Consider the following 26,247-nt stretch of genomic DNA (forward strand, 5'->3'; position numbering starts at 1 on the left):
TGGGATCTTCCCGGACCGAGTCACGAACCCGTGTCCCCTGCATCGGCAGGCGGACTCCCAACCACTGCGCCACCAGGGAAGCCCCAGATGGTGGAGTTTTATTGGAGGTAGTTAGCACTTGTTTTGGCTTATAAGGCATTGGTCACAACGTCTGCTGTGCTATGTGTGAGTTGCCTCTGTTTGAACATGACACCTATGAGCTCCTGGAGAACACACACGAAGACCGCATCCACTTCTCCTTCTCACCCAGCACAGTCCTGCCCACAGAAAGATAGATGGCTGCTGATACATATTCTAACCAGATTTCAGGACCCAGTGGCCTCCAACAAAGGGGGCAAAAGATAAACTTTGGCCTTGTGGTAAGTGAGCTTCTCACTCCACCCACCAAGTGTTTTTATCCATATGGATATGATTCCACTTTATTCTGTATAAACCATTTGGGGAAAAAGACCTGTTAGCTATTATAAAATGTTAATGATATTTTTAACATTTTGATGTTCATGATAAAAATGAGTTCATTAAAGAAAAAACTTATAAATATGAAGCAGAAAATAAAAATCACCTTTCATCCTACCAACCATAATACGCCACTTTATTTTAAGATGTTTCCATTGTATTTTTAATGCATACACACATATATTTATGTCTAGGTACAATATGTCTATAATATATTTAGCGTTATGGAGGGGAGTGAATTGGGGAATATTTTAAAAGATGTTTAGCTGTATTATTTCCCAACTCGACAGAAGAAAAAAACTAAAAGAAGCATTTGCCTAACAGTAAATTATTTCTTGAAGAAAAAGTCTTTAGCTTTAATGAACAGACACAAAGGCAATTGTTTATATGTTGATGGCCCTTCTAGACTCCCTGAAGGGGTTTGGAAACGCTGCCTTTTAAACGGGTGAAACCTCCTCTCCCTGCAGTCTTATTCCCACTGTTAATTTATTTAGAAAATCTTTTTACTTCTAGTAAAAACATAAACACAAAGTTATGTTTCAGTCCAGCCTGAATTAGTGGAGTCTGAATTAATGAGATTGGCCTGTATTTAATTCAGCTTCTTCAAACATGCGTTCCTCCTGATAAAATCACCTCAGGATGCAAGAACAAAACAGTAACAGTTAAAATATGCAATGGCAGAACGCCAACTCTGAGTGTACCTTCAGAAATCAATGAGACACCACTGGGGCTTTAAATCTTGCCCCGCGACGGTGAAGGGTAAGCTGGGACGAAGCGAGAGAGTGGCATGGACATATATACACTACCAAACGTAAAATAGAATGCTAGTGGGAAGCAGTTGCGTAGCACAGGGAGATCAGCTCGGTGCATGGTGACCACCTAGAGGGGTGGCATAGGAAAGGTGGGAGGGAGGGAGACGCAAGAGGGAAGAGATATGGGGATGTATGTATACGTATAGCTGATTCACTTTGTTATACAGCAGAAACTAACACACCATTGTAAAGCAATTATATTCCAACAAAGGTGTTAAAAAATAAATAAATCTTGCCCAGGAGGTGAGTGGATTGTGTTACAGTTTGGATAAGCTGTTCCAGGGTACAGGCTTACCATAGAAAGTACTCCACAGGCTCGGGGTCTGTGGAGGTACAACTTGCGTTTTGTTAGCAAGAACTTTGCAGCAAAAGATGCTAAAGCAAGCTGCAAAGCAGGCCCAGCTCAAATCTGAATGGCACTTGGACTTGGTACAGATTGAGCACCAGACTGGTCTTTAGTGGAGCATCTGGTTCAAGCCATCATGGTTGGTGAGGGATCTAGATACTGACCATAGTGGCCAAATCATGAGAGGATGTTAGGAATAGTTGGGGAGAAGAGCAAAAAAGAAGCAAATGAAGGTTAGGGAGAAAAAGGGGACTGGATGGGAAGGCAGAACAGGAGTAGATGTTTTTGCATGCAAATAAGGATGATTGACCCAGAAATAGACCACTCCCTCATTTCTACCTGACTTTATCCTGCAAATGCTTCTCTCGGATCCATATTTGCATTACTTTTGAACATGCCCCACTTCCTAAACTGAGACTAAACCCTTTGAAGCAAATACTTAGTTGTTGTATCCCCAGTAAATATGATAGCATCTGACACATAGCTAAGGCTTAATGAATGTTCATTTAATGAACAAATGAAGGAATAAAACTGAGACACAGACCCGTATGTCTCAGAACAGCTTTTTTTGATCCATAAAAGGGGAGAGAGATGAAACAGGTTTAGGAAGTGTTTGATATAGCCAGGCCTGAATATCTGGCTGCATTCTGTTGTGACAGGGAGCAATTTGAGCTTATGCTTCTCTTAAGCATCAGGCTTTGGGAAATAGTCCTGGGTCTGAAGGGAGGGGACTTGCTTTCCTTAAGTAGGTGCTGTTAACTAAGTCCAACACGGTTACTTAGGGCGTTTTGCATTTTAAACATCTGCAGTACCTTACACCACTGAGACCCTGAGAGCTGGAAGTCAACAATCAAAAGCACAGTGTTTGCAGTGAAGTCAGTGTAAGATGGTGTCAGGAGGATGTGTCCTGCGCTCCAAGACCACTGGGAATTCCAGCTCTGGTAGCATCATTTACTTCCTGCAACCTGCAGGACACTTTCTTTCCCCGACTCTGATTCTAGACAGACAGACAGACAGACAGACATTCATTAACTAGAAGCGTGCTCCAGACCACAGGCCACCTCCTCACTCCTCACCTGGAAGTAGAGTGAGGGCTCCAACAGTTGTGTTTGGAAGAGTGAGTGACCTTTCTTCTCTAGGATCTGCCTACTTGCAAAGTAGTGCACTGGTCTCCTCCCCGATGTAGGGGAGCAAAATTTGCCACCCCAAGATATGTCCTTGGCATGAGGATTGTTTGGAGCTGGTTATTTTAGAGAAACAGATGACTCAGGAAGTTTTTCTTTTTACCTCCCCCTTAACTGCCTAAAAGAATTTAGAGGGCTTCCCTGGTGGCGCAGTGGTTGAGGGTCCGCCTGCCGATTCAGGGGACATGGGTTCGTGCCCCGGTCCGGGAAGATCCCACATGCCGCGGAGCAGCTGGGCCCGTGAGCCATGGCCGCTGAGCCTGCGCGTCCGGAGCCTGTGCTCCGCAACGGGAGAGGCCACAACAGTGAGAGGCCCGCGTACCGCAAAAAAAAGGAAAAGAATTTAGATAGGGAGCCTGTACCAGAAAGAGAGCTATTACCAAAGATAACTTCTTTTTATATCAGAAAGATTTCTCTGAATGGCAGGGCAAACATCTGTTTTCTAAACAGTTGTTCTTCCCCTCACCCTGTGAACTGTCTGTCTCTCTTTTGAAGCCCCAGGCCCCCATCTCATTCTCCCTAGCTCAGGATGGCATATAAGCCTCAATTGCCTGTTTATTTATGGTTTCGTATTCTTATGGGGTCCTTGGACGTACATGATGAAATCTGTTTTTCTCTCATGAACCTGCCCCATGTTGATTTAATTCTTAGACCAGCAGGAAGAACCTAGAAGGGCAAAGGAAAGCTTTTTTCTCCCCAACACTGATATGCCAGGAGGGAAGTTTTATCTTCAAGGGGAGAGACATGTAGTTGTCTAGTGCCGTCTATGATTGCGTGGGCATGTCTGTAATTTGGGGGTTTATATCGTCATGCACACCTCAACCACATCCTCCAATCTCTCCTTTATCAGTGTGACAGGTGATGTTTAGATTTTGAACGCCCTAACCACTCTCACTCTCCACTGGTTTAGAATGCAGGTGACATGGGGTCCTCGAAGCATTATCCAGGAAGGCACTTGACCTCAGGGAATCTGAGATTTCTCACTCACACAATGGATATGCCAGTGCAGGGGGTCTCCCAAGTGTGATAAGGACTAAAAAAGATGATCAGTAGAAAGGTGGACGGTTGTTTCAGGGTTGCCCAAGATGACCCCAAGCCTCAATGACTCACTAGAAGAACTCACAGGACTCAGAAGTTGTTACACTCACGTTAGAGTTTATTACAGCAAAAGGATGCAGATTAAAATCAGCAAAGGTAAATGTACATAGGATGAAGTCCAAGAGAATCAAATGCGAGCTTCCAGGTATCTGCTTCCTATGGAGTTGCAGGGACACTTAATTCTCCCAGCAGTGATGTGTGACAGTAGAGGTGAACTGTTGCCGCCCAGGGAAGCTCACCTAAGCGCTGGTACCCAGGATTTTCCTGGGATCAGTTATGTAGGCATAATGCAGCGTCCACGTGACTGACCTCAGGCACTCTGACTCCGGGTCCACAGAGCAAAAACAGATAAAAGCCCTACATCACATTTGTTAGCATTTTGATCTGTCTGATCAAACTGGCAGCATGGCCCAAGGCCCCAGGCATATAAAAACACTCTTCTCAGGCAGAATATTCCAAGGACTTAGAGCTCATCTCTCAGCAGTTGGCCAAGAGCCAGTCCTGAAGACAAGTCTTAGAAGTTTGCAAGGTTTGAGCAACCCAAGTAGCTAAGTTAATCCTTTCTTGCATAAAGGTCAGTCATAAGGTGCTATATTCATCTATAACATTAGGTTTCTTAGTGTAAAGGAAACGTACTGATAAGAATGAGGTCTGTATTTCAACTAGAAGATCGCTACACTGTGAAAGCTTTCTGATTGGGGAGGGTCCACCTTTTCCTTCTGAGGCAGCTAAGTACAGTACCAAGTACGACAGCAGGTGCTCAAGGTTTGCTAGATGAAAGAAGGAATGAATGATTTCAATAACACGAGCTTGGCTATGAGAGGTGATGTGAATCCAGCTCTTCCAAAGTCCCAAAGCCATAACATTTTCTGAGACTCAGTTTCCTCCTCTGTCAAATGAGGATGGCTATGCCTATCTTTCTTTCAGAGTCTTTTGGAGAATTAGAGATTTGAACAGCTCGATGCCAGGCACATAAGTAATAAAATGGTCCTGCTTCATTGAGGCACAGTCAGAAGTCAAGCCATCCTAGGGAGACCCACTGCTTACCCATAACTGTATCCCTCGTATGCTGAACTGGCATAAAAACAAAGCAAGGAAAGGTTTAAATGAGAAGATCATCACTCCAGACCTTTGCTCTGGCAGCCATGAGAAATGTGCCACGATCAAAGCATGAGCATCTCCTAATACAACAGGACTTCCGCTTTCTACACCCAGCGTGATGTTTCTGTTTACGTTGCTTCTTATCAGACGTCTGAAAAGTACATATTATGGCTTCAAAAAATATTTATTTTTTAATCAGCTTATTAGAGAGTTCCATGTACAATAAAGCCGTTATATGGCAGCAAATCCCAGCTGCCGTGAAGGGTTCCTTGCAACGTGACAGATTTAGGTCAGTGTCATTAACAAACATCCAGACCGATGTTGCCAGCTTGAGGATCACAGAAGATGACAAATTCCCCTCGCGAGAGGACAGGGGGAAAGAGGATTCGTCATACTAGGTCGTTCTGCCCATCCATTGGCCTGTCCCAGGGAGGATCCTGAACCAGATGCTCTGGAAAAAGGATGTTAAATATCTACATAGTCTTTGAGCAGAACACGGGAGTGAAAGTCAAATGTTTTCATTCCTGCCCTGGGTTATGGACTAAATGTTTACATCTCCACCCCCACCCAACCCCTCTGACCTCAATTCACATCTTGAAACCCTACGTGAAACCCCAGTGTGATGGTATTGAGAGCCGAGGCTTTTGGGAGGTAATCAAGTTTACATAAGGTCATGAGATGGAGCCCCCAGATGGGATTAGTGTCCTTATAAAAAGAGAAGTCTGGAGGTCTCACTCTCCTTCGTGTGAAAAGACCCAACAAGAAGACAGCCATCTATCTGCAAACCAAGAGCAAGTTCCCACCAGGCACGGAATCTCTGGCACCTTGATCTTGGACTTCTCAGCCTCCAGAACCGTAAGAAATAAATGTTTGCTATTTAAGCTGCCCAGTTTAAGATACGCTGTAATAGAAGCCCAAACCGACTAAAACACCTTGTGTCTGCTAATGACTGTGTGACCTTGGCTAGGCCTCTTGAACCTCTCTGGGCCTCTGTCTGTGCATGTCTGAAATAAAGAAAGCAGCACCTGGGTAGTCCACAAGTACTGAACACATATACCTGATGCCAGGTGCTGTACTAGGACTAGGGATACAACAGAGACCAAGATAAATACAGTGTCTTCATAGCTGTTCTGCCAACTTATATATAACGGATATTAGTTTATTTCATTACGTACAGATGTGAGAAATATTACCTATTTTTTTCTTTTTAAATTATATGTTTCTGAGTTATCATCTACCCGATTAGCAGAATGACCATCACACTCGTTCATGAAATGCCCTCCAGCCCTCTCTTGGATGCTGCTTTAATCCTGCACACATATGGCCGGAAAGAAAATGAGGCAGAGGCCTGCTCCTTGGTCTCTACTGACCACTAGCTTGCAGCTATTACCTGGAGATGTGTGCAGGAATCCTGCACGCTTCTTCTACAGAGAGCATGCTGGGGTCACTCATGGTACAGTCTCGTGCCTCGGGGTCTTCACAAGGCAACCCGGATACTTCCCTCAAGGCCACACACCAGGTGTCCATTCTCCAAGGCATCCAGGCCAGCAGTTGCATCAGAGGTCCTCCTCCCCCTGGGGAAGAGAGGTATAGTCTCATTCTCAGAAAGCCCAAGCTACCATGCCATCTCCCAAAGAACCTGTTCTGTCTTCTGATTCAAGTACCTGTCTCTCTCCACCTACTCCACAGTGACTACAGCCTAATTCTTTGATGGACCACCGTATTCGTCTGCTCAGGCCACCAGAACTAAATATCACAGACCAGGTAGCTTAAACCACAGACATTTATTTTCTCACAGTTCTGGAGGCTAGAAATCCAAGATCAAGGGGTCGGCAGATTTGGTTTCTTCTGAGGCCTCTCTCCTTGGCGTACGGAAGGCCACTTCTCCCTGTGTTCTCGCAAGGTCTTTCTTTGCATACACACATCACTGGTGCCTTTTTGTGCGCCCAGATGTTTCCTTTTTATAGAGACACCAGTCAGATTGGATGAGGCCCACCCTAACAGCCTCATTTTAACTGAATCACCTCTTTATTTCCAAATACATTCACATCCTGAGGTGCTGAGGTTTAGATCGTCAACATGTGAATTTGGGGGGACATAATTCAGCATGTAACAGCCACCAACACTATCAACTGCTCCACAAGATGCCATTCTTAGACTACGATGAGAATGGTCCCCATGCAGCTGTGCAAAGCAACCTGACCTCCCCAGAGGGCGTCTTCTGCAGGATCGTCTCTGAAACCAAAGGAGCTGCTGGCCTTTCCCAAGGGTTCAGAACTGTCTTGAAGGACAAAAGCTGCATTTTGTGGGTGGTACGTGTGAATTCTCAAAAGGACAGATGGATCGTGACTTCCGTTCTTTTGGATGGTCCCATATTCAAGAAAACAAGACACAGTTAATCTCTTAATCAGGATATTCTGCTTCATTAATGATAATAATTAATAATAATAGCTAATACTTATCTTGTGTTTGTTATATACCTGGTGCTTTATACGCGTAAGCTCCTTTAATCCTCCAATCTTAGGAATCATCGTAACGATCAAAAACAGGAATGTAAGCAGATAATGCCCTTTCAGAGGAAGAATAGAGAGGAATACATATTTATTTTGCTCCTACTATGTGCAAGGTGCTTTTCTGGGTATTTTATCTCCATAGTCTTTTTTAATCCTCATAGCAGCCCCATAGGTGGGTGTTAATATCTTCATGTACGGATGATGAAACCAGCCTGAGAGAGATGAACTAACTTGCCACACCGCTAAGTCTTGGCCTGGACCAGGGTTCACTCTCAAGGGAAGTCGACTCCAGAGTTTGTGCCCTTAAGCGCTATTCTAAAGAGGCAGGTGGGTCAGATGAATTTCTTGCATCATCAGGAAGGCTGACCAGAACTTTATATGAGACAAGCTCTCGGAGTGGATCAGTTCCTGGGCAAGTAGTTGGTTCAGACACAGCTGCTGCAGGCTATGGGATGATGACTATTTAGTTGAACTTGACCTGGTCGCAGTGGGACGAAGAAAACAAAAGTGAGTGATAGAGAGTCCAACCAAACAGCATCAGGTCGGCCATAATGACATGAGGAGTGGCAGGAGGGCAAGCCCTGTGGCTGAGAGTCAAGACAGGCGAATCAAAAGGTGGGGGCAGGGAAACGGATGATACATGAATTCAGGTTCAAGAGCAAGACTCTGTGCGTTAAGGAAGGGGTGGTGATGTATCCCCAGCCTCCCCACCTCCCCACCCCCAGAGAATGCAGCCTCTCCTTTCTTCAGGGACGGGGGAAACTACGCAGAGGATCAAGCCAGGAGTTCAAGAGACTAGACCAGGGGCCCAGGTACTGGGTTACAAGCATAAAGTGGGATGGCCGGGGGGCTGACGGGCTGCTCTGCTAGTGCACTTGATCACATGGCATGCTTGAAATTCGGCAAGCGCTGCTAGATGCTCTTAGGATGAGGTCCAGAATCCTCCTGTGGGTTGCAAGACCCTTCATCCCATGACTATAATACTTTTACCTTCTGCTACTCCTTCGCACCCCCATCCCCAATTCATTCCTCTCTCCTCTCTCTCCTTTCCCTCCCTCTCCCCTTTTCTCTCTCTCATCTCCAGCTGAACTGGACCATTGCATATACTGCCACTCCACATGGAACAAACTTCCCTTCCTTTTTGTTCAACTCTCACTTATCATTCAAGACTCTCATTAAACATCAGATCTTCTGGTGCTTTCCACGACTTTCCCCCCCTTCCCTGTCCGATCTAGGCTAGGGGTTCATGTTGTAGACTCCCATGGCATCTTATACTTCCCACTCCTTAACACGTATCACGCTTCGAAATGAATGTCTGTCTTTCGCTCTGAACTGCAGACTTCAAGAAATATTTGTTGAATGAATGAATATGGAGTTGAACTCCGACACCTTCAATCTCGACTAAGAACAATACTCTCTCCAGATCTGACTTCGAGACTGAACTTGTAGGTGGTAACCAAGTGGCCGCAGCTGTAGGGAGAGGCGGCCCACGTGAGCCGGGAACCTCGCATGTCCTGCTGGCCACAGTTGCCACATCAACATGCAGTGAAGCTGACTCACCAAGTCCTCGGCTTGGCAAATCTTTCTTAGCACATTGTTTCTGCAGTATTTGAAAGAAATTTTAAAAAATATTCGCTCTGTATTTTTTCCACTAATTTAGACTCTTTTCCCCTTTGCCAGCCTTCTGTTCAACCGAACCTCCCAGAAAACTCTCCTCCCGGGTGCTTCCAATTCGCACGTGTCCCTTGTGCTATAGGCGGGATTTTAAGCAAAAGTTTGGTCCTGGGCTTCCCTGGTGGCGCAGTGGTTGAGAGTCCGCCTGCCGATGCAGGGGACGCGGGTTCGTGCCCCGGTCTGGGAAGATCCCACATGCCGCGGAGCGGCTGGGCCCGTGAGCCATGGCCGCTGGGCCTGTGCGTCCGGAGCTTGTGCTCCGCGGGAGAGTCCACAACAGTGAGAGGCCCGCGTACTGCAAAAAAAAAAAAAGAAAGTTTGGTCCTTTTCAGGACGGCAGTAGCAGCCCTTAATGTACCAGCACAGAGCTCTCTCTGCTGTTCCTGGCTGGGTTGCTAAGCAACATCCCTGCTTGCTTGGAAATGGGGTGAGGTTGTACCGAGCTTTGTCAGAGAGGACTCTGGGAACAGTCACCACTCTTCTTCATTACTTCTCTTACAAACTCAGTCTTTCGTTCTCTTTTTCCCCGATTCCATTTTTATCACTGAAAAATGATGTCTTCTTCCATTCTGCCCTCCCCGTGTGAACTGTTGGAAGCTAGGAATTTGTCTACCTCTTCCGCTTAGTTTCTGTGCTGTAGCTGATAGCCAGGGAGCCACATAGTCAACAGGGGAAGCCAAAGGGCATAATGGGGTCATGACTTCAAGCTCCAGTCTTGATGCATGCCTTGCCCAAAGGAATTATGAAAGCTAACTTTTATTGAGTGCTTCCCATGTACCAAGGGAGTTCTAGGCAGGCCCTTACCTGCACTAAAGGGTGTAAATCTGTAAAGGGTGTAATGGGTGTAATGTAAAGGGTGGAAATCTGGCAAGAGAAACATCCTCATGGCAACTGGATCAACTGGGAGTTTTATTCTCCCCAAGCGACAGACGAAGAAACCCCACAGAGGTTAAGTAACTTTTCAAGGTCACAGAGTTTATAAGAATTGAACCTCTTCAGGCCCCAGATCCCATGCTGCTAAACCACTCCATCTCACTGTTTAATTTTGTGCTAAAAAAGTAAATGGTGAAACTGAACTTAAGTTACCAACCTTTTTGGTGCCTAAATTCCTCACCTGCTTGATGTCAATAATAACTCTCTCCTAGGCATTTATGAGGATTGGATTGGATACATGCTAAGTACCCAGGGCATCATAGAGGAGCAGTAAACATTCCATGCCTTCTTTCCCTCTTCTGTAAATGTATGCTGAATCCCATTTCCTAAGACCTGATTGACCTTACAAGGTTAGAAGGTGAAATAGGCATTTATATTCCCCTTTCCATAGACATTGCTTGAAAAAGCACATGTAGAAGTAATTTTCTGGTAAACATCTAAAATTCTTTTTCTTTTTTTTTTTTTGCGGTACGCGGGCCTCTCACTGTTGCGGCCTCTCCCTTTGCGGAGCACAGGCTCCGGACGCGCAGGCTCAGCGGCCATGGCTCACGGGCCCAGCCGCTCCGCGGCACGTGGGATCTTCCCGGACCGGGGCACGAACCCGCGTCCCCTGCATCGGCAGGCGGACTCTCAACCACCGCGCCACCAGGGAAGCCCAACATCTAAAATTCTTTAATCACAATATAGTTTATTCATTCTGCCTTTCTGTCTTTGTGTCGCTGTAAGAGAAAGAAAAATTGGTTTGCATGTTATGGTCAAGAACGACAATTCTGGGACTTCTAGGATAGGCGAGATACAAATAGCTTGAGAAAGTGGGGTGACAGCAGGAAGCTGAACGAGGAACAAGGAAGATATCTTTACACAACCCCACCCACTGTCTACAGAAGTCATTCTCTATCCTCCCCAATTATCCCAAAGATCCCATCCAGCTCTGTGGGGGGATGGGCCAGGAATAGATTTCAGGAGCCTTGGATCAGACTGGTTCCAGCCCATGTTGAAATGTAGGAATAGGCCCAGCTGGAGATCAAAGGCCTCCTCTTTGTATGCTAGGCATGGAGAACAGACTATGGCGTTCATCTCCCGCTCACCACCTGCATATTTCACTCCCTCAGCACTGCTTTCCCAGAGAAGAGCAATGCACAAATCAATAGCACTTTGCCCAAAGAGATGGTGGACCTACCTGGAGCCAGCAGGCTTCCCTGAGGTGTCTGAGCAGGAACATGAAATGTATCTGGGCTCTGTGCCAGATCCTGCTTCTCCGGATGGAAAATCTGTCCTAGACGGCCCATTTCTCCTGGGTCCCTGCTGAAGCTCTGACTCCAGGAGTCAGTACATTTAAAGCTATCTGGGTACCCTTGACTCTGGCTCACAGAGGAATTGAATGGTTCTGTAATAAAACAGTGGTGCCAGATGCCTCTTAAGGTCTGGATTATGCTTATAAATAACTGTTAGGCCACTTATTTTCACTAATTGGGGAAATCGTGTAGCATACGTAAGAGACCTATTTTTGGAGACTGGCAAATCATAATTCCATCACTAGCCGTGTGACCACAGACAAGTTATTTCATCTTTCTAAGACTCAGTTTCTTCATGTGTAAGCTGAACTGATAATTCGACCCCCTCTCATTGGGTTGCAGTGAAGTTAAATGAGTAACTCGCATCAAATTGTTACTGTAGTGTTTGGCTTGTAAAATGAGCCCAATGGATGTTAGCTAGTATTATGAAGAATATTATTTTGCATATCTATCTATCTCAAGTATATTTTTATTTATGTCGCCTATTTAACAGATAGGCTTCCTATAGGAAGCCACAGTTTTAGGCTCTCAAACATATGTAATTCTCATAACCAACCATGTTAGAGAGAACCTGTTAAGAACCTCATTTTCACAGAAGAAGAAATTGAAGCACAGAGAGGTTAAACATCTCAGTCAAGCAGCACAGGTAGTTAAGTGGATGAGCTCTACTTTCTCTTGTCTCCAGGCTGTACTCTTAGCTATAGCCCTATGCTGCTAGTTATTTTCTCACGTCAGGAATAATGTTGACTATAATGGTTAAATCACTCACCTGGAAGTTGGGGGATCTGAGTTTTAATCTGAGTTCTAATCCGAGGTGTCTAATAATTCAGGAAAACCCAGCTCCTGGGTCCAGGCTTTAAGCACAGCATCCTTTTGCACACTAACAAAATGCTAGGTGATGTTATTATTAATTTATAATTATACATTATGCAATTAACACCATATAATTAACGATCCCTTGGCAGGGTTTGTAATCACCCTCTAATTTGTAAGAACGTTACAGTTTCCTCACTGATGCAAGCCTGTGGCAGAGTCACACCAATCTTGGGTCCCTGGTTAAGGTTTGCAGGGGTCACTTGACAGGGAGAGCACAGCCATCCCTGGTGACATCAATAGGAAAATTTATACCAGTAGCTTGGGAATCCCTTCTTTCCCTTATCAATCAGCTCAGAAGCTTTTACTTAAAACTTTTGTCAAAGCCATTTTCTTCTTGGCATAAATGGCTCCATGTAGAAGTTTTATGGAGACTGTGAAATCTTGACTGTGGACAGGCTCCTTGTTCATTCTTAGGATTCTTAGGGAAATATTGGCCCTGGGGTGGAGCCAGTGCAGTTCTGGCTGCGGACACTTACCAAGCAAGGAAGTTTGCGAGTGGAGGTCAGGTACTCAAATGCAAGTCAACTTGTGACTCATGAAGCTCATTTGTTTATTCCAAGCTATTTAATGGAGGTTTTCACTTAAACTGATTACACACTGTTATAGAGTAAATATCTGTGTCCTAATATTGATACATTGAAATCCTAAACCCTCAAGGTGCTGGTATTAGGAGGTAGGGAGGTGATTAGGTCATGAGGGTGAAACCCTCATTAGTGGGATTTGTGCCTTTATAAAAGAGACCCCCGGAGAGCTCTCTTGCCCCTACTGCCATGTGAGGACACAGCCCTTTATGACCAGGAAGTGGATCCTCACCAGACAGTAAATCTGTGGGTGCACTGATCTTGGAATCCCCGGCCTCCAGAAATGTAAGAAATAAATGTTTGCTATCTGAGCCACTCCATCTATGGTATTGTTGGAATAGACTGAATTGAGTAGGACAAAGCCTCTCTCTTTCAAATACTATTGTACCAGGCTCAGGGAACCAGACTCTCTCTCCACTGATGATGCAGTCCTTACCAATGCATGCCCACTCATCCTGTAACCAAGCTCATTACTCTCTGGTTTAGAGACCTTTTCCTTTTAGTTAGTGCTTATACAGAACGTATCTACTTCATACCTTTGGGATTTTGTATAGTTTGGGTTTTATTAACGTGATCATAACTGTCATTTCCATTAAGGTGTTTACCTGTATGTTACTGTATTTTTTTTTTTTTTTTTTTTTTTGCGGTACGCGGGCTTCTCACTGTTGCGGCCTCTCCCGTTGTGGAGCACAGGCTCCGGACGCGCAGGCCCAGTGGCCATGGCTCACGGGCCCAGCCGCTCCGCGGCACGTGGGATCTTCCCAGACCGGGGCACGAACCCGCGTCCCCTACATCGGCAGGTGGACTCTCAACCACTGCGCCACCAGGGAAGCCCTACCTGTATGTTAAAAACTGCCTTCCCTAAGGGCAGGATGCAGCTATCTGAACTACATTACCTTGATATGAGATTCTAGGCCAAAATATGCTTGAGATAGGGTAAAGGGAACTGAACCCACGCTCAGTGTTCAAGACTTTTAGGACAACTCTGGGTGCAACTCCTCATCTTTGAAAGCTGAAGTGTTAAATTTCGTAAAATAAAGGGTCTAGGCGAGATCAGAGGCACTTACTGAAGGTTTGTAGTATTCTAGAATGTTCAAGAAAGATCATTAAGGGATCTGTGAAATATTATTCAAAAGTGTATGTGAAGTCTCCATAAAACAGTCTCCATAAAACTTCTACATGGAGCCATTTATGCCAAGAAGAAAATGGCTTTGACAAAAGTTTTAAATAAAAGCTTCTGACCACATTTTTATTGGGAAAGAGCCCAGAGCCTTCACATTTCTCAAAAAGATCCGTAATTCCCCCAAAAGTAACTATGACTTTTGAGTTGATTTCCTCCCCATTGGTTCAAAACTGTCCCATCCCATTCCCTGCATCTGTCTTGATCTGTGAGTTATTGAGAGGAAAGGGGGTTCCAAGCCAGTCAGAGAATGTACCATATGCCTTGATGCTGAATGCTGACCATTAGATCCAATACTGAAAAGTGAGGGATGACCTTCCACTTGTAACTTCAGGCCCTGATAATGATTTGGAAAGACAGGGATATTGAGAAAGGAGAGTTCATTCAGGTAACCTCTTCCATCTGTAGGTTCTCAGGTTGGCAGAGCTGGAGCCACTGGTATTACTCTGTTCTTAGCAAGAGAGTACTTACTCTCTGCTCAGCCTGAGCTCATTATAACCAATCAAAGATTTGCATTGATCTTCAGTTGGAAAAATGCCTATATAGAAGATTTTGGTGACATAGAAAAGAAAGATAGAGGAGAGAGAGAGAATATTTCCATATGAGTTTCTGTACATTATTAGCTTATTCGTTTAAATGTCATGGAACTGATTCTTGTCTTGGTTAGGAGGTTGGACTGGACAGTCTTTTACCTGGAGGTAGTGAAAAGAGAACTAATCATGATCAGTGTTCAGAACTTGTAGAATAACTTCGAGTATAACTCTTCGTCTCTGAAACTTGAAGTTTTACAGATTCTTAATGACCCCTTTAGCCTAAAGAGTCTATGGTTCTATGTGTCCGCTCTTCTCTCCACTTTCCCTGCTGAATTGACCATCTGTAATCCTAATAATGTGTTTTGCCTTAAAGTCCACTTTGCTATTAACAGTACTACATCAGCTTCCTTTTAGCTAATATTTGTCTAGGATACCTTTATGCATCTTTTTATTTTCAAACTTTTTTCCCATTATTTTATTTATTTATTTTTTGCGGTACGCGGTCATCTCACTGTTGTGGCCTCTCCCGTTGTGGAGCACAGGCTCCGGACGCGCAGGCTCAGCGGCCATGGCTCACGGGCCCAACCGCTGCGCGGCACGTGGGATCTTCCCGGACCGGGGCACGAACCCGCGTCCCCTGCATCGGCAGGCGGACTCTCAACCACTGCGCCACCAGGGGAGCCCTTTTCCCATTACTTTTAAAAGTTATAACTTGTAGTATGACCACCTCTGTCTCTTTACTGGCAAGTTTTGTCCAAGTACATTTATTGTGATTATTTGTGTGGCAAGTTTTGTTATTATGTCTGTTTATGTATTCAGCTATTTTAATGATTCTTTTGTTTCTCCTTTTCTGCCTTCTTTTTAATTAAAAAACTTTCCCCCTATTAATTTCAAAGTTACACAGTCTCCATCTGTTATTTTAGGGGTTAATTGCTTCTCATGCTTTGACTCTCTGATAGCTTCCCCCAATCATTTATCACCATCTAGTGGATACATATTATTCTTCTCACTTTCTTTCCACAAACAGAGAATAGGAGAAAATGTTTGTCATTGAGATAAGTTTATCAACATAGACAACCCAATAAGATACTCTACATTTAAAATATATCCTTGGAATCGGATAATCCCAAAGACTCTTTCCCTCTTTTGTGTCAATTTGTTTCACTTCCTAACCTTTCTTCCGCTTTGTGACATGTAGTGCCTGTGCAGCTATGATTTTAATCAATGAAGGGAGACTTTGCTGTTAGTGTGAAGTCTTCTTGTCCTCCTCTTTGAAGGGGGCAGATATGCCAGGGTCCAGAATTTTCCAGTGATTTTATTTGATAGCTAATTAATGGCCTTCTGTGGTTCCCATGGCAATGCCATGCTTTGCTGCCAGGCTTATCCAAATGGGTGCTCTGTTCACTCTTTTACCTTAGCATCAGCCTGTTAATCAGACACGATAGGTCCTTGGTTGCTGCATCAAAGTGGTAGAACACTAACTGAATTAAAATCTCACTTGAGGGCTTCAGGCTTCTCTTCCTCCCAGCTGGAGGGGAACCTTGTTAGCTCAAAGAGCGGGACCCAAGCAAGAGATACTTGGAAATCCACATAACTTTGTGTCCTTTTATAGAAAAGTATTTTCACTTCACCTTTGAACAGATATTTCGATGTTTGAATCTCTGAATCTCTGTGTCCTTGAAAATTTATATATTTCCCTGATCTTTCCAATCATTTGATGTTGCTGTATTCTCTTTGTAATATAAAGTGATGTAATTACTATTGTTAGGGTAATGGGAAGAAACCTTTCTTACACACACACACACACACACACACACACACACACACACACACACAGCTGGTGAAGTCTGGGGAGGAACTCGGGTTGAATGCTATAATTGAATTCAGATGAGGATTAGGTAGCACAGTGCCTATGAAGATTGCCCTGTTACCTGTAAAGGGCTGTGTAAATATAAGGGGTTATTACGTTATGAGTATTTGGAACTTCTTGGAAGGTAGAGATGAAAGAGAAAGGAAGAGAGACACTTGAATTCATTCTTTAGGTTATAAGGATTATGGATGGTTATTTCAACTTCGCATTAGAGTCGAAATCCTCACTTTCCTTGGAAGGATTATCACTTAAAAGGATACCCTTTGACACTATTATTTTTACTATTTTAACTGACCCTCAAGTACCCATACATATTTATTCCTTTGTGCTTTTGCATTCTCTGTTCCTTTGGCCCTTCTGCTCCTTGTTATTTGCCCAAGTCCTATTCATTTTCAACACTCGGGATGAACACGTCCATATAAAGCCTGCACCAACCGCATGAACAGAACTCGTAACTTCTTCACGTCTCCTCCCTCCCTGTGTGTGACCCCACAGTAGCACTCATCACAGTGCACTGTACTTACTGTTTACTTTTTAATTGGTTCACATCTCTTTCATTAATGTGTGAATGGCGCAGAAGCATGGACCATTTCCTTCCAAATCTCATCTTTCTGGCATGCCTCATTCATCTACTAGGTGTTGAAGACATGTTTAATAATTTACTGACTTTCTGGAAAATCTTGTGCTTGATAAGTAGCTGCTATGTGACCTCTGGCATGAAGAATTTCCAACCTAAATGAACACCGAATCCTCTCAAAATCTGAGGTCAAACAACTATGTTGGTGTGAAGTGCACATTAAGTGTTAAAGTTCGTATCAAAATATATGCTAATTCATACTAAAAACTGGAACATTACATTTGGAATTTCACTATGCAAAAAACAGGATATATCTTCCCCTCTACTCCCCCCTGCACACACACTGAAATAAGCTAGGTAATTCTTTACTTCTTTGCACTGAAGCCCTGTCCTTTCATCTTAAAAAAAACTATAAGGGGGCGGGTATTCTCTTTGAGTCATATTATTACAGACTCTGGTGACCCCCTGAGACAGTTTTTGTATTTTATCTACAAAAGCATCGACATGAGGAAAAAAATGCACATTCTAGGACTGGAACCAGTGAATGGAAGGTACACAGAAGCTGGTAAAGGTACAGAGAACCATCTAATAATTAGATCTATTTTATAACACAAGCTGGAATGAGCACTCTTGCTCTCTCCCCCAGTGAAAGGGGAATCCAAGGAACGTGGAAGATAGATCTAATGAGCTTCCTGTTCCTGGAATGGTCCAGTTAGCAAACAAGGGTATCTCCCAAAGACAGTAAAGAGATGTGCACTGGGCAGACGTCGAGACCAGAAGAGTCCTATTTTCTCTCCCAACCCTGAAGTGTGTGGTCCTGTTTCTCTGCCGATTTGGAAATGAAGATTCGAAGCACCTCTAGCTAGTACCACCCTAGCGAAAAGATAAATGCAGAGTTCCTGGAGAACTGGTAAGAAATGGTATTTGCCCAAATCCTCTACAGAAGTGCTCTGAGTTTTCTTTCTTGCATCTCTCCTTTCAGTTTAAACCCCAAGTCCCAGACAAGGCTTCTCAGTTTTCAGCGATGCCCAAGAAGTGGCAGTGTTAGTGTATTTGCGTGTCTGTGTGTCTGTGTGTATATTGCGTTAAAGGACCTTTTTTTAGATACCTACTTGGGGAAGTCAGCCTGGCAGACCAATGCAGTATTAAAACCTACCCTGTTTTATTTTGGTTATTGATTTTTCGTCAAACTAAAGTTTAATATGCAAAGCATTTCTAGGAAATCTGACATCATTTCTTTTTGGAGACGGTAGGTAAAAGGGGTTTCTTGATTAAAAGAAAAAGAACTATCAAAACAACCTGAGCCTGAGAAACACTCGTCCCTTGGCAGTTTAGTTGGAGTAAACACAAAAGTGGCCAGCACGATTTAGATGGAGTCAGAAGGCAGGGCTCAAATCGCTACTCCGGCAGTAACCGTGTGTAGCCAAGGGCATGCCATTTCTCTCTGAGGCTGTTTCCCAGACTGAATCAAGGAGGTCACTAAGCTGATATCCAAGGTTCCTTACTGTTTTGAACACCCTGTGATTATGTGAATGCCTCTCCCCCCCCAATCCCACCTATGGCCCAGCTTCGATTAGCTTCAGTTTATTCAGCGTGAAAGAAGCTATCTGGGTGAGACAGAATTGTCATTGCATCCCCACCCTTGTGTGCAGATGAATCAAAAGAACCACAAGGAGTTAAGGATAAAGAGGAAAGAAATCATAACCGAAGAAATATCGTCTTTATCTATGTCCATTTCCTCCCACAAGGAAGATGGCAGTGTCGGTTGTACGTCACATATATCTTTCTTTTTAGTGTTTACTCTTAGCACCTGCACAGCAGAGATCTTTACAATTCATTGCATATGCTCTCTCTCATCTCCCCCCAATACAGCACCTGAGGCCTAAGCAGCAGCTCCCTCCAAGCTCCTCCCAAGGCTGAGACCCTTCTTCACGACAGAGTATAGAAATAACAAACATGCCCAACGGTTTTATACAGTTGCTAGAATGTTTTCGTTTCCAACGAATGAAGATTTTTCCTCCTTTCCTTTGAATATTAATTACATTTTACAAATCTGTGTTTGTTTTGCTTTGCTTGGTTCTGTTCTGTTTGTACAACAAAAGGGAATGTCCGTGGCAAAGAGTCAGGTTAACAGAGCTTGGCTGTCATCTGGTCCGACTGTTTGAGGATCTCGGTGTTGTAGAGGTCCAGCGCGTGGTTCACCCTGATGATCTCGCTGTTGGTCAGTTTCAGGCGGTGTTTCAGCATACACGAGAACAAGTCCAGCTGGGGCTTCCCCGGGGCCACAGGGGGGGCCAGGCGATTGATTCGGTCCCGAATATCTAACAAGAGGAGCATCACAGACGAAGAGGAGTAGAACTGGCCGCCCTGCGTGTACGACTGGTTGACCTGCTGCACGGCGCTGCGGAGGAGGTCGGCGTTGAACCTCAGGCTGTACCCGAACACCTGCACGTCCGAGATCTTGATGTAGAACTGCCTCTTGGAGGGATCGGACAGGTCCACAGGGCCCTGGCCAGTCTCATTCCGCAGGAGGGTAGGTAGCCGAGTCCGACTACGTAGGTAGATGTGGACCGTCTCAAAAAACGTTTTCCACCGATTGCCCAGCAGGAGGGTCCAGTTGTAGCACTGGCTGTTCTGGAGACGGATCTTCTCCCAGCGCGGGTAGCCGAACTCCCCGAAGGGCATGTTCCAGCCCTCCGAGTGGCTCCCGCTGAAGGGGTTGACATAGACGAAGAACACGGGGTCCAGGCTGCTGTTGCGCGTCTGGCAGATACGCATGGACATGCCGATCACCATGTGGATGAAGTCCACGCGGTTCTTGTTGCTCTTGAGAGTGAGGGACATGCGCTTGCGCCACCGGGGGTCAAAGAAGGTGTCGAGACGGATCTCGTTGCTGATGAAGGTGGTGTGGACGTAGAGGCGCGAGTCCATCTTCTGCAACAGGTACTTTAGCTCCAGGTCCTGGAAGTCCAGGTCGGTCTCGAAGCTGATGAACTGCTCGCTCCGCTCCGAGTCCACGTTCTGTGGTTCGCAGCGGCCTCGATACAGCTTGTAGCCCTTGTTGCAGGAGCCGCAGAGCGAGATGTTGGCCAGGCTGCACATGGCACAGCTGTTGTTCCCTCCGATGATGCAGGGGATGGGGCGCTGGCACAGCGTGGTGCTGCCGTGGCACACGCAGCTCCTCTGGCTCTCCAGGAAGGTTCCCCAAAACCCGTTCTCATTGCAGTAGAGAAGCGACTGGACCCTTGCAAGCCACTGCTGAATTGTCCTGAGGGGTAGAGGTGAGATGGAGAACGTTAACCATCATGGGTGGGCTTGTGCTTGTCCAGCTATTAATGCAAAGTGGGGTTATGCTTATCCAACTGCTAATGCAAAGTGGAGCTGCCCAAAGGATGAAAGGACTGGGTAGAACAGTTACCGTAGGAAGGGCACCTATGACAGTACTACAAGAACTACACTGTAGTTCCTGGTAATGCCACAGAGCAGCTACTCGACCTTGTACTCTACCCATCTAATGTTCAATGCCCTCATCTGTAAAGGGAAGGGGTTGGAGTGAATGTTCTTTGAAGCCCTTGCAGCTCTATAATTGTATTACTCATTCGTCCCGCGGAAGTTTGATTCAGAAAACTAAAGCGTATGAACTCCAAAACCCCTGCCGGATGACAACAGATTGTAAAAGATGGGCAATAAGAAGAATTCAGGGGTTACTTCTTTTAACCTGCGCCAGGTGTTTCAACCCTCTTCACAGATTCCTCCCATGAGGTTATATAACATCCAAAAACTTCAACAAAAACAAATTATATTTTATATTACTCTGGACATCAGGAAGTGCTTCCATATTTATGGTCTTATGTGATCCTCCTAGTGGCTTTTCAGAACAGTAAGAAAGATGTTATTTCCCCCATGTTTTCCAGAGCTCCAAACTCTCAGGTCAGTGAAATTTCCATCACAACATGTACCTCTAGGCCCCCCCACCGCCACGTTTATAAACAAACCCAAGCCTGTCCCCAGATTCCAGCCTCTGAAACATTCCAGTGAAGGTACACACTAGATCAGATAAGAAGCAACAGAAGAATAGGTAAAAAGATGTAAGACAGTCAGCTTAATGGCCTCTCATCTTTCCTCATTCCTGTGCAAGTCCCCTCTTCCGCGCTACAAATAATCCCTTACATGTGTTTACCCTGCACAGGGTACATTCGCTCCCATTTCCTCACCTGAGCTTCACAACCACATCCCCAAAATAGCTTGGGACCTGAGGTCAGTCCGAGATCTCTTCAAATCCTGGCACCTCCACTCCTCAGCCAAGGGAATGCTGGTAGTTTCCTTCACCTTCCTAATCATTCCCCCCACACCCGGCTGTGGTGAGGGTGACATGATTGTTTTGTGAAGTCTTTGTCCCTAACTTGGTAGGTATTAGGGACTCCATAAAAGTTAGTTCTTGTTATTCCTGCCAAGAGACTCTCAGCTCCCCTTTCTAGACATGGCAAGAGAAGCTCAGAGGTGAAATCATACAGTGAGTGAGTAGAGCAATCTCCTGGCTCGTAGCTCTTCAAACAAGAGTCGAGGAAGCCTTTCTTAAGGCTCTCACGTGCTGTGGTGATGCTGACGATGATGAGGACCGTGGCGGCAGTGGTTCCTGATCCGCATTTTTGAAAACTGGAAATGGGAGCCCTTTTGCGTTGTACTGCGTCTGGTAGGAAGTGCTAGCGATCTACCTATTCTATCATTTCCACTGCCAAGCCACAATCACCAAGCCCAAGAACCATGAGGTAGGCAGTACCGCCTGATATTGAAAAGCATGTGCGCTGGCCCAAGCAGAACTGAGTTCGAGGCTCAGTTCTGTAACCAGGAACAAGATACTTCGTGTCTTTGAACCTCAGTATCCATATCTGAAAAGAGAATAATAAAGCCCATCTTAGGCAGTGAGGGAGAGGACTGAATGAGATGGTGTATTTAAAGCATTGAGCACAGAGCCTGGCATAGACCAATTATTAAAAAGGTAATAAGAAGTACTCCTACCCCAGAGAGTGAGCTCTTCCTTTGAAGGCACTGAGACACACTCTCAGGGATTTCACTGTCCCCCTGGGGTTGGAGGGAAACCGTTTGGTTACTTGGGACATTTGAAAATGGATACTGTTGAAACGGCTTCCCAGGATGCTGTGCTTTAAAGGAGGTGCTTATCAGCTGAGAGAAAGTGGAGGAATAATTAGAGCACTCTTTGAAACGGCTCTGCCTTTTAACTCTACAGAACGATCCTGGCTTTGCCAATGAAACCTCCCTCATAACATTCAGAACACTGTATTGAAACCCCTGGTATTTTGGTCAGTTTCCCCTCCAGGCTCTAAGGCTGGAGAGAGGGGACCCCCCCCCCTCCTTCCCTGAGCATCTAGCTCAGAGCCTGGCTCTAAATAAATGTTTCCTGAGTGAACAGACAGAAATTAATATTTTTCTTATTTATCACTTAAAGAACAAACAAACTCCTCTTCTCTCTCCCGAACTGCAGAGTTAGTTTTCAATACCTTGCACCCGCACAGCTCCAGGCCTCCCGGGTCTCTGCTTCGTGGGACCAATCCCATTACAGCCTGGAGAACAGCAGCGGGCCCGGCCTTCAGGAGACGAAGCTGGAATGATAATGAGCCGTGCGGCTCCCAGCTCCCCAACCAGAACATTGACTGAATATCGGCTATGAGTCATCTGATATTTTTGTGAGCCGCAGGGGCACGCCACACGTCTCTGATTGCGTGTGGTTCCATCTGACGAGAGCGTCATTTCAAAATGCCTCTTTCAAATGGCCCACACTTGCCCCGTCACTCCCTCTCCAAGTGACAGGACAGTACCCCATTTAGAGCTCCTCTGTTCCCATCTGCAAGGCATTCTATAAGCCCGTAGAGCGCGCCCTTTCTCGTGTCTCATCATTGGGACCCTTTGTCAGGACCGCATCCCCCCACTCCTTGAATCAATGCCTCATTGTGGCTGAGCGCTCAGCATTCTCAGTGAGGGAAAGAGGAAGATGCAAGTTCCCGGTGAGGCTGCCACAAGCAAAGGGCCGAGTGGCCAATTAGGATTCCAGCCCCGTCGAGCAGGAGGGACTGGGGACAGAGGCCCTCTGAGGCACAGCAGAGAGCTGCCTGGCACCTGCATCTCCTGACCCCAGAATAATCGTGAGGTTGTGGGCTGTATCAAAGAAGGCATTAATGATACTGCGAGAGGACTAAGAGGCGGGGCACGGGGAGGGGGGCTGGGAGCGCGAGGCCCAGGGAGAGGAGAAAGAGAGAATGGAGGAGAGAGGTGGGGACTGGGGAAGCGTGAGGAGAGAAGGAACGGCCTCAGTGATGGAGGTGGAGGGGGAAACAGGGAGCCCGACCCAGGTGAGCAGACGGGGGCTGTGGACGAGGAGGGCTGGAGAGGGGAAAGGTGACGAGATGAAATTAGTGTGGGCAGGATGGAAACGAAGACACTCAGCCAAGCCTTCATGCGTCGTAACTCCCAGGATCAGGGAACGTGGACCCCGGCTGGGCCACGGGAGGGCAGACCATCCTTTTCTGAAAGGGGGGGGTGGGGGTCAGACGGAGAGCAATGTTATTGGTGAACCCCGGTTCCCAAGGTCAGTGAACGTTCCTTAGATTTCAGTCCTTCATTTTGAAGAGAAGAGCAAAACCAGAAAAAACCAGCTCGTCCCGGTTTTTTGCATGCTTGTCCTTAGCACAAGCAACTTGTGAGAATGAGGAGTCCACCTCAATCAGGGCAATCTCCTACACCTTCTCCATCTCCAGCCAGTGCTCTGGGTAGTAACTGCTGATATTCAGAAACCCTGCCACGCTGGAAGGCATGCAGCACCTTAAATCAGCCAAGGGAATCAATGGCTCACAACCACCGAGCGCTCACTGTATACCAGGCGTTGTGCCAGAGCTCTCCCAGAGCAGCATGGATAACTGTCTACAGCACAGGTGAAGAGAGTGAGGCCTTGACAAGTGGGATAACTTGTCTGACATCACAGCGTCAGTCCACATTCAAATACCAAGTTCTCTAACTGCAGCACCGGTGCACTTTCCGACGTACCACAACGTAAAATAACGACAAAGCCAGCAAGAAGGAGGAAGCAGGCCACAAGAAGAGAAATATATTGAAATAATGGAAAAATACTGAAACTTTGAATGTGTGAAGGGCCTATCATCACATTCCTTGCTTCCCCTGGACCTGCCAGGATCCCTCTCCTCCATTCACAGATAATTGGAGCTCACCGACAAGTGCTCAGGGAGAGGCTGGGGACCAGGGGTAAGAGGGAACGCGATCTATAAATACCATTTCCCAGGCTAGCTGGTGACAGCCCACCTCAACTCTGGCAACAGAGGAGCAGCTTAATAGGCCAGCTCCAGAGAGATGGGGCGGGGGCAGTTTTCACAGAGGGCTGACACAGACCCACTGCAAGGCATTCAGTGTGTGGCAGTGAGGACCGCCATTTCAGATGCTTTTCTCTGTCCCTGGGGACCCAAAGCATCTTCTCTTTGCAGCCAAAGCTGAACTCCAATACATCCAAATCAGCATCTTTCTGCTGGATGGGATTTCAGTTCATTATGATGGGAGGGGCGGGGGGAGCAGGGGTGAGGGGAGGGCAGGAAGCTGCATTTTTATTCCTAAAGCTGGAAAACCCTGGGGCCTGGTAAGTAGGCTCCCACAGAGGTTATACATGAAGCTTCTTGGACCACAGGAGCAGAAAACCTTCAAGCAGCAGCCTTGGAACTATCCAGCCCATCTCCCTCATGTTTAGACCTGAACACTGAGGTTTAGTTGCTTAGGTGAAGGATCAGTGTTTCTTGAGTGCTTTCGATATCATGGCAGTCAGCCTTTATCCTTACATCAGCCCCATGAGACAGGACTCCTTTGAGAGGAGGAGAGGGCATGAAAGACCAGAGAGGGACTATGACTTTCCCATGGTCACACAGCATGGACGTAGAGCAGAGCTCAGGATTTCTGGATCCAAACCTGTGTTCCCTCCATTCCCCGCTGTACTTTTCCTACACTCTCAAACCCAGGATGGTGGAGAAGCTAGGCTCCGGGCCATGGGGACACCTCTGCTGCTCCCCTGCAGGCTCTGTCTTTGCCTCAGCCAGGATTTTCTGGCGACCTGACAGGCCTCCTGGTGACACAGCTGGAGTCGCTCATCATTTGGAGGACAGAGGCTATGCCACCCAGGGCTTCCCATCAGTGCTTTCAACAGGGCACGCCTCCCCTTCGGAACCACCTGGTGCGAAGCCCAGGCTGGGATTCCTAATTCAAGCAAACTTCCTGCTGATTTTAATTGGAGGTTTTGCCCAAGACAGGAATGCAGTGCCAGGCCAGTGGCATTTTACGGAAGATCATAGGAATCGAGTGCCAAGGAGAAGGGGGGAACAGATTTAGGCTAAAAGAGAAAACTATAATCCATAAGTCCCATTTGCCTACCAGGAGTGTTTATTTAAAAGGGAGAGGAGAGTTTAAAAAATGAAATCAGAGTTCTGAATCAATCATTCTTCTATTAATTCCGTAAGACTCTACAAATTGTGTACTCTACAGACCAGAGACTAGTACTAGACTGGGAAGACAAACAGTTGTTTTTAGGTTTCTGGTGATGCGCTGTTTAGGGGGTGTGCTGTGTATGACTCTGTTGTGTGTGTGTTACAGGAATAGTGCTGATAAAAGATGAATATATCAATGGTGTCAGAATGCTTGGGGCTCTACTGAAAGAAGCCTCGATTTATGGATGTGCTAGGGTAAATTATAACTGGCCATCAGACCCAGTCTGTGTTCATCATTTTCCCCAGATTCATATTTAGCTTTAATCATTCCCCTCCTTGAGTTTCTATCATTGACTTAATAGTTTGTTTTCCTTCCTTCTGTTAGTTCTTCACATAATGTCACAGAGCCTCATGGAACAGCTCATAGCGATGGAAGAAAAAACCCAAAGAAGAATTTTGTGGTCCCTTGCCACGATGAAGATGCTTTCTGGTTTGGGACTGTGGAATGAAGGCAATAGGTCTTATTGGTGGAGGGCAGAGGCAGAGGGTAGAAGGGGGGAGGGGAAGAGCAGCAAAGAGAAAACCCGATGGAATCTTTAAAATTAGGTTGTCAGGAGTTTAACTGGGGAGGACTAGGAAACAATTTTTGCAAATTACATAGCTCTGTGTCTGGAAGGAGGTGACAGGCAACATCAGCTACATGTTCAAATTCAGCATTTTGCT

The 26,247-nt window shown here is 45.9% G+C and overlaps 1 protein-coding gene across 1 annotated transcript in view; it reads right to left on the bottom strand.

Annotated features, from left to right (window-relative positions):
* Positions 1-18,731: 18,731 nt before the first annotated feature.
* BRINP1 (BMP/retinoic acid inducible neural specific 1) overlaps positions 18,732-26,247 on the bottom strand; it is a 180,068-nt gene continuing 172,552 nt past the window's right edge. The window contains exon 8 of the mRNA XM_065879019.1: positions 18,732-20,297. Within this exon, the coding sequence (XP_065735091.1) occupies positions 19,157-20,297 (1,141 nt within the window). The 3' untranslated portion in view covers positions 18,732-19,156. The remainder of the gene's footprint in view (positions 20,298-26,247) is intronic.

Source organism: Phocoena phocoena, chromosome 6 (assembly GCF_963924675.1).
Source record: "Phocoena phocoena chromosome 6, mPhoPho1.1, whole genome shotgun sequence".
Classification (NCBI taxonomy): domain Eukaryota; kingdom Metazoa; phylum Chordata; class Mammalia; order Artiodactyla; family Phocoenidae; genus Phocoena; species Phocoena phocoena.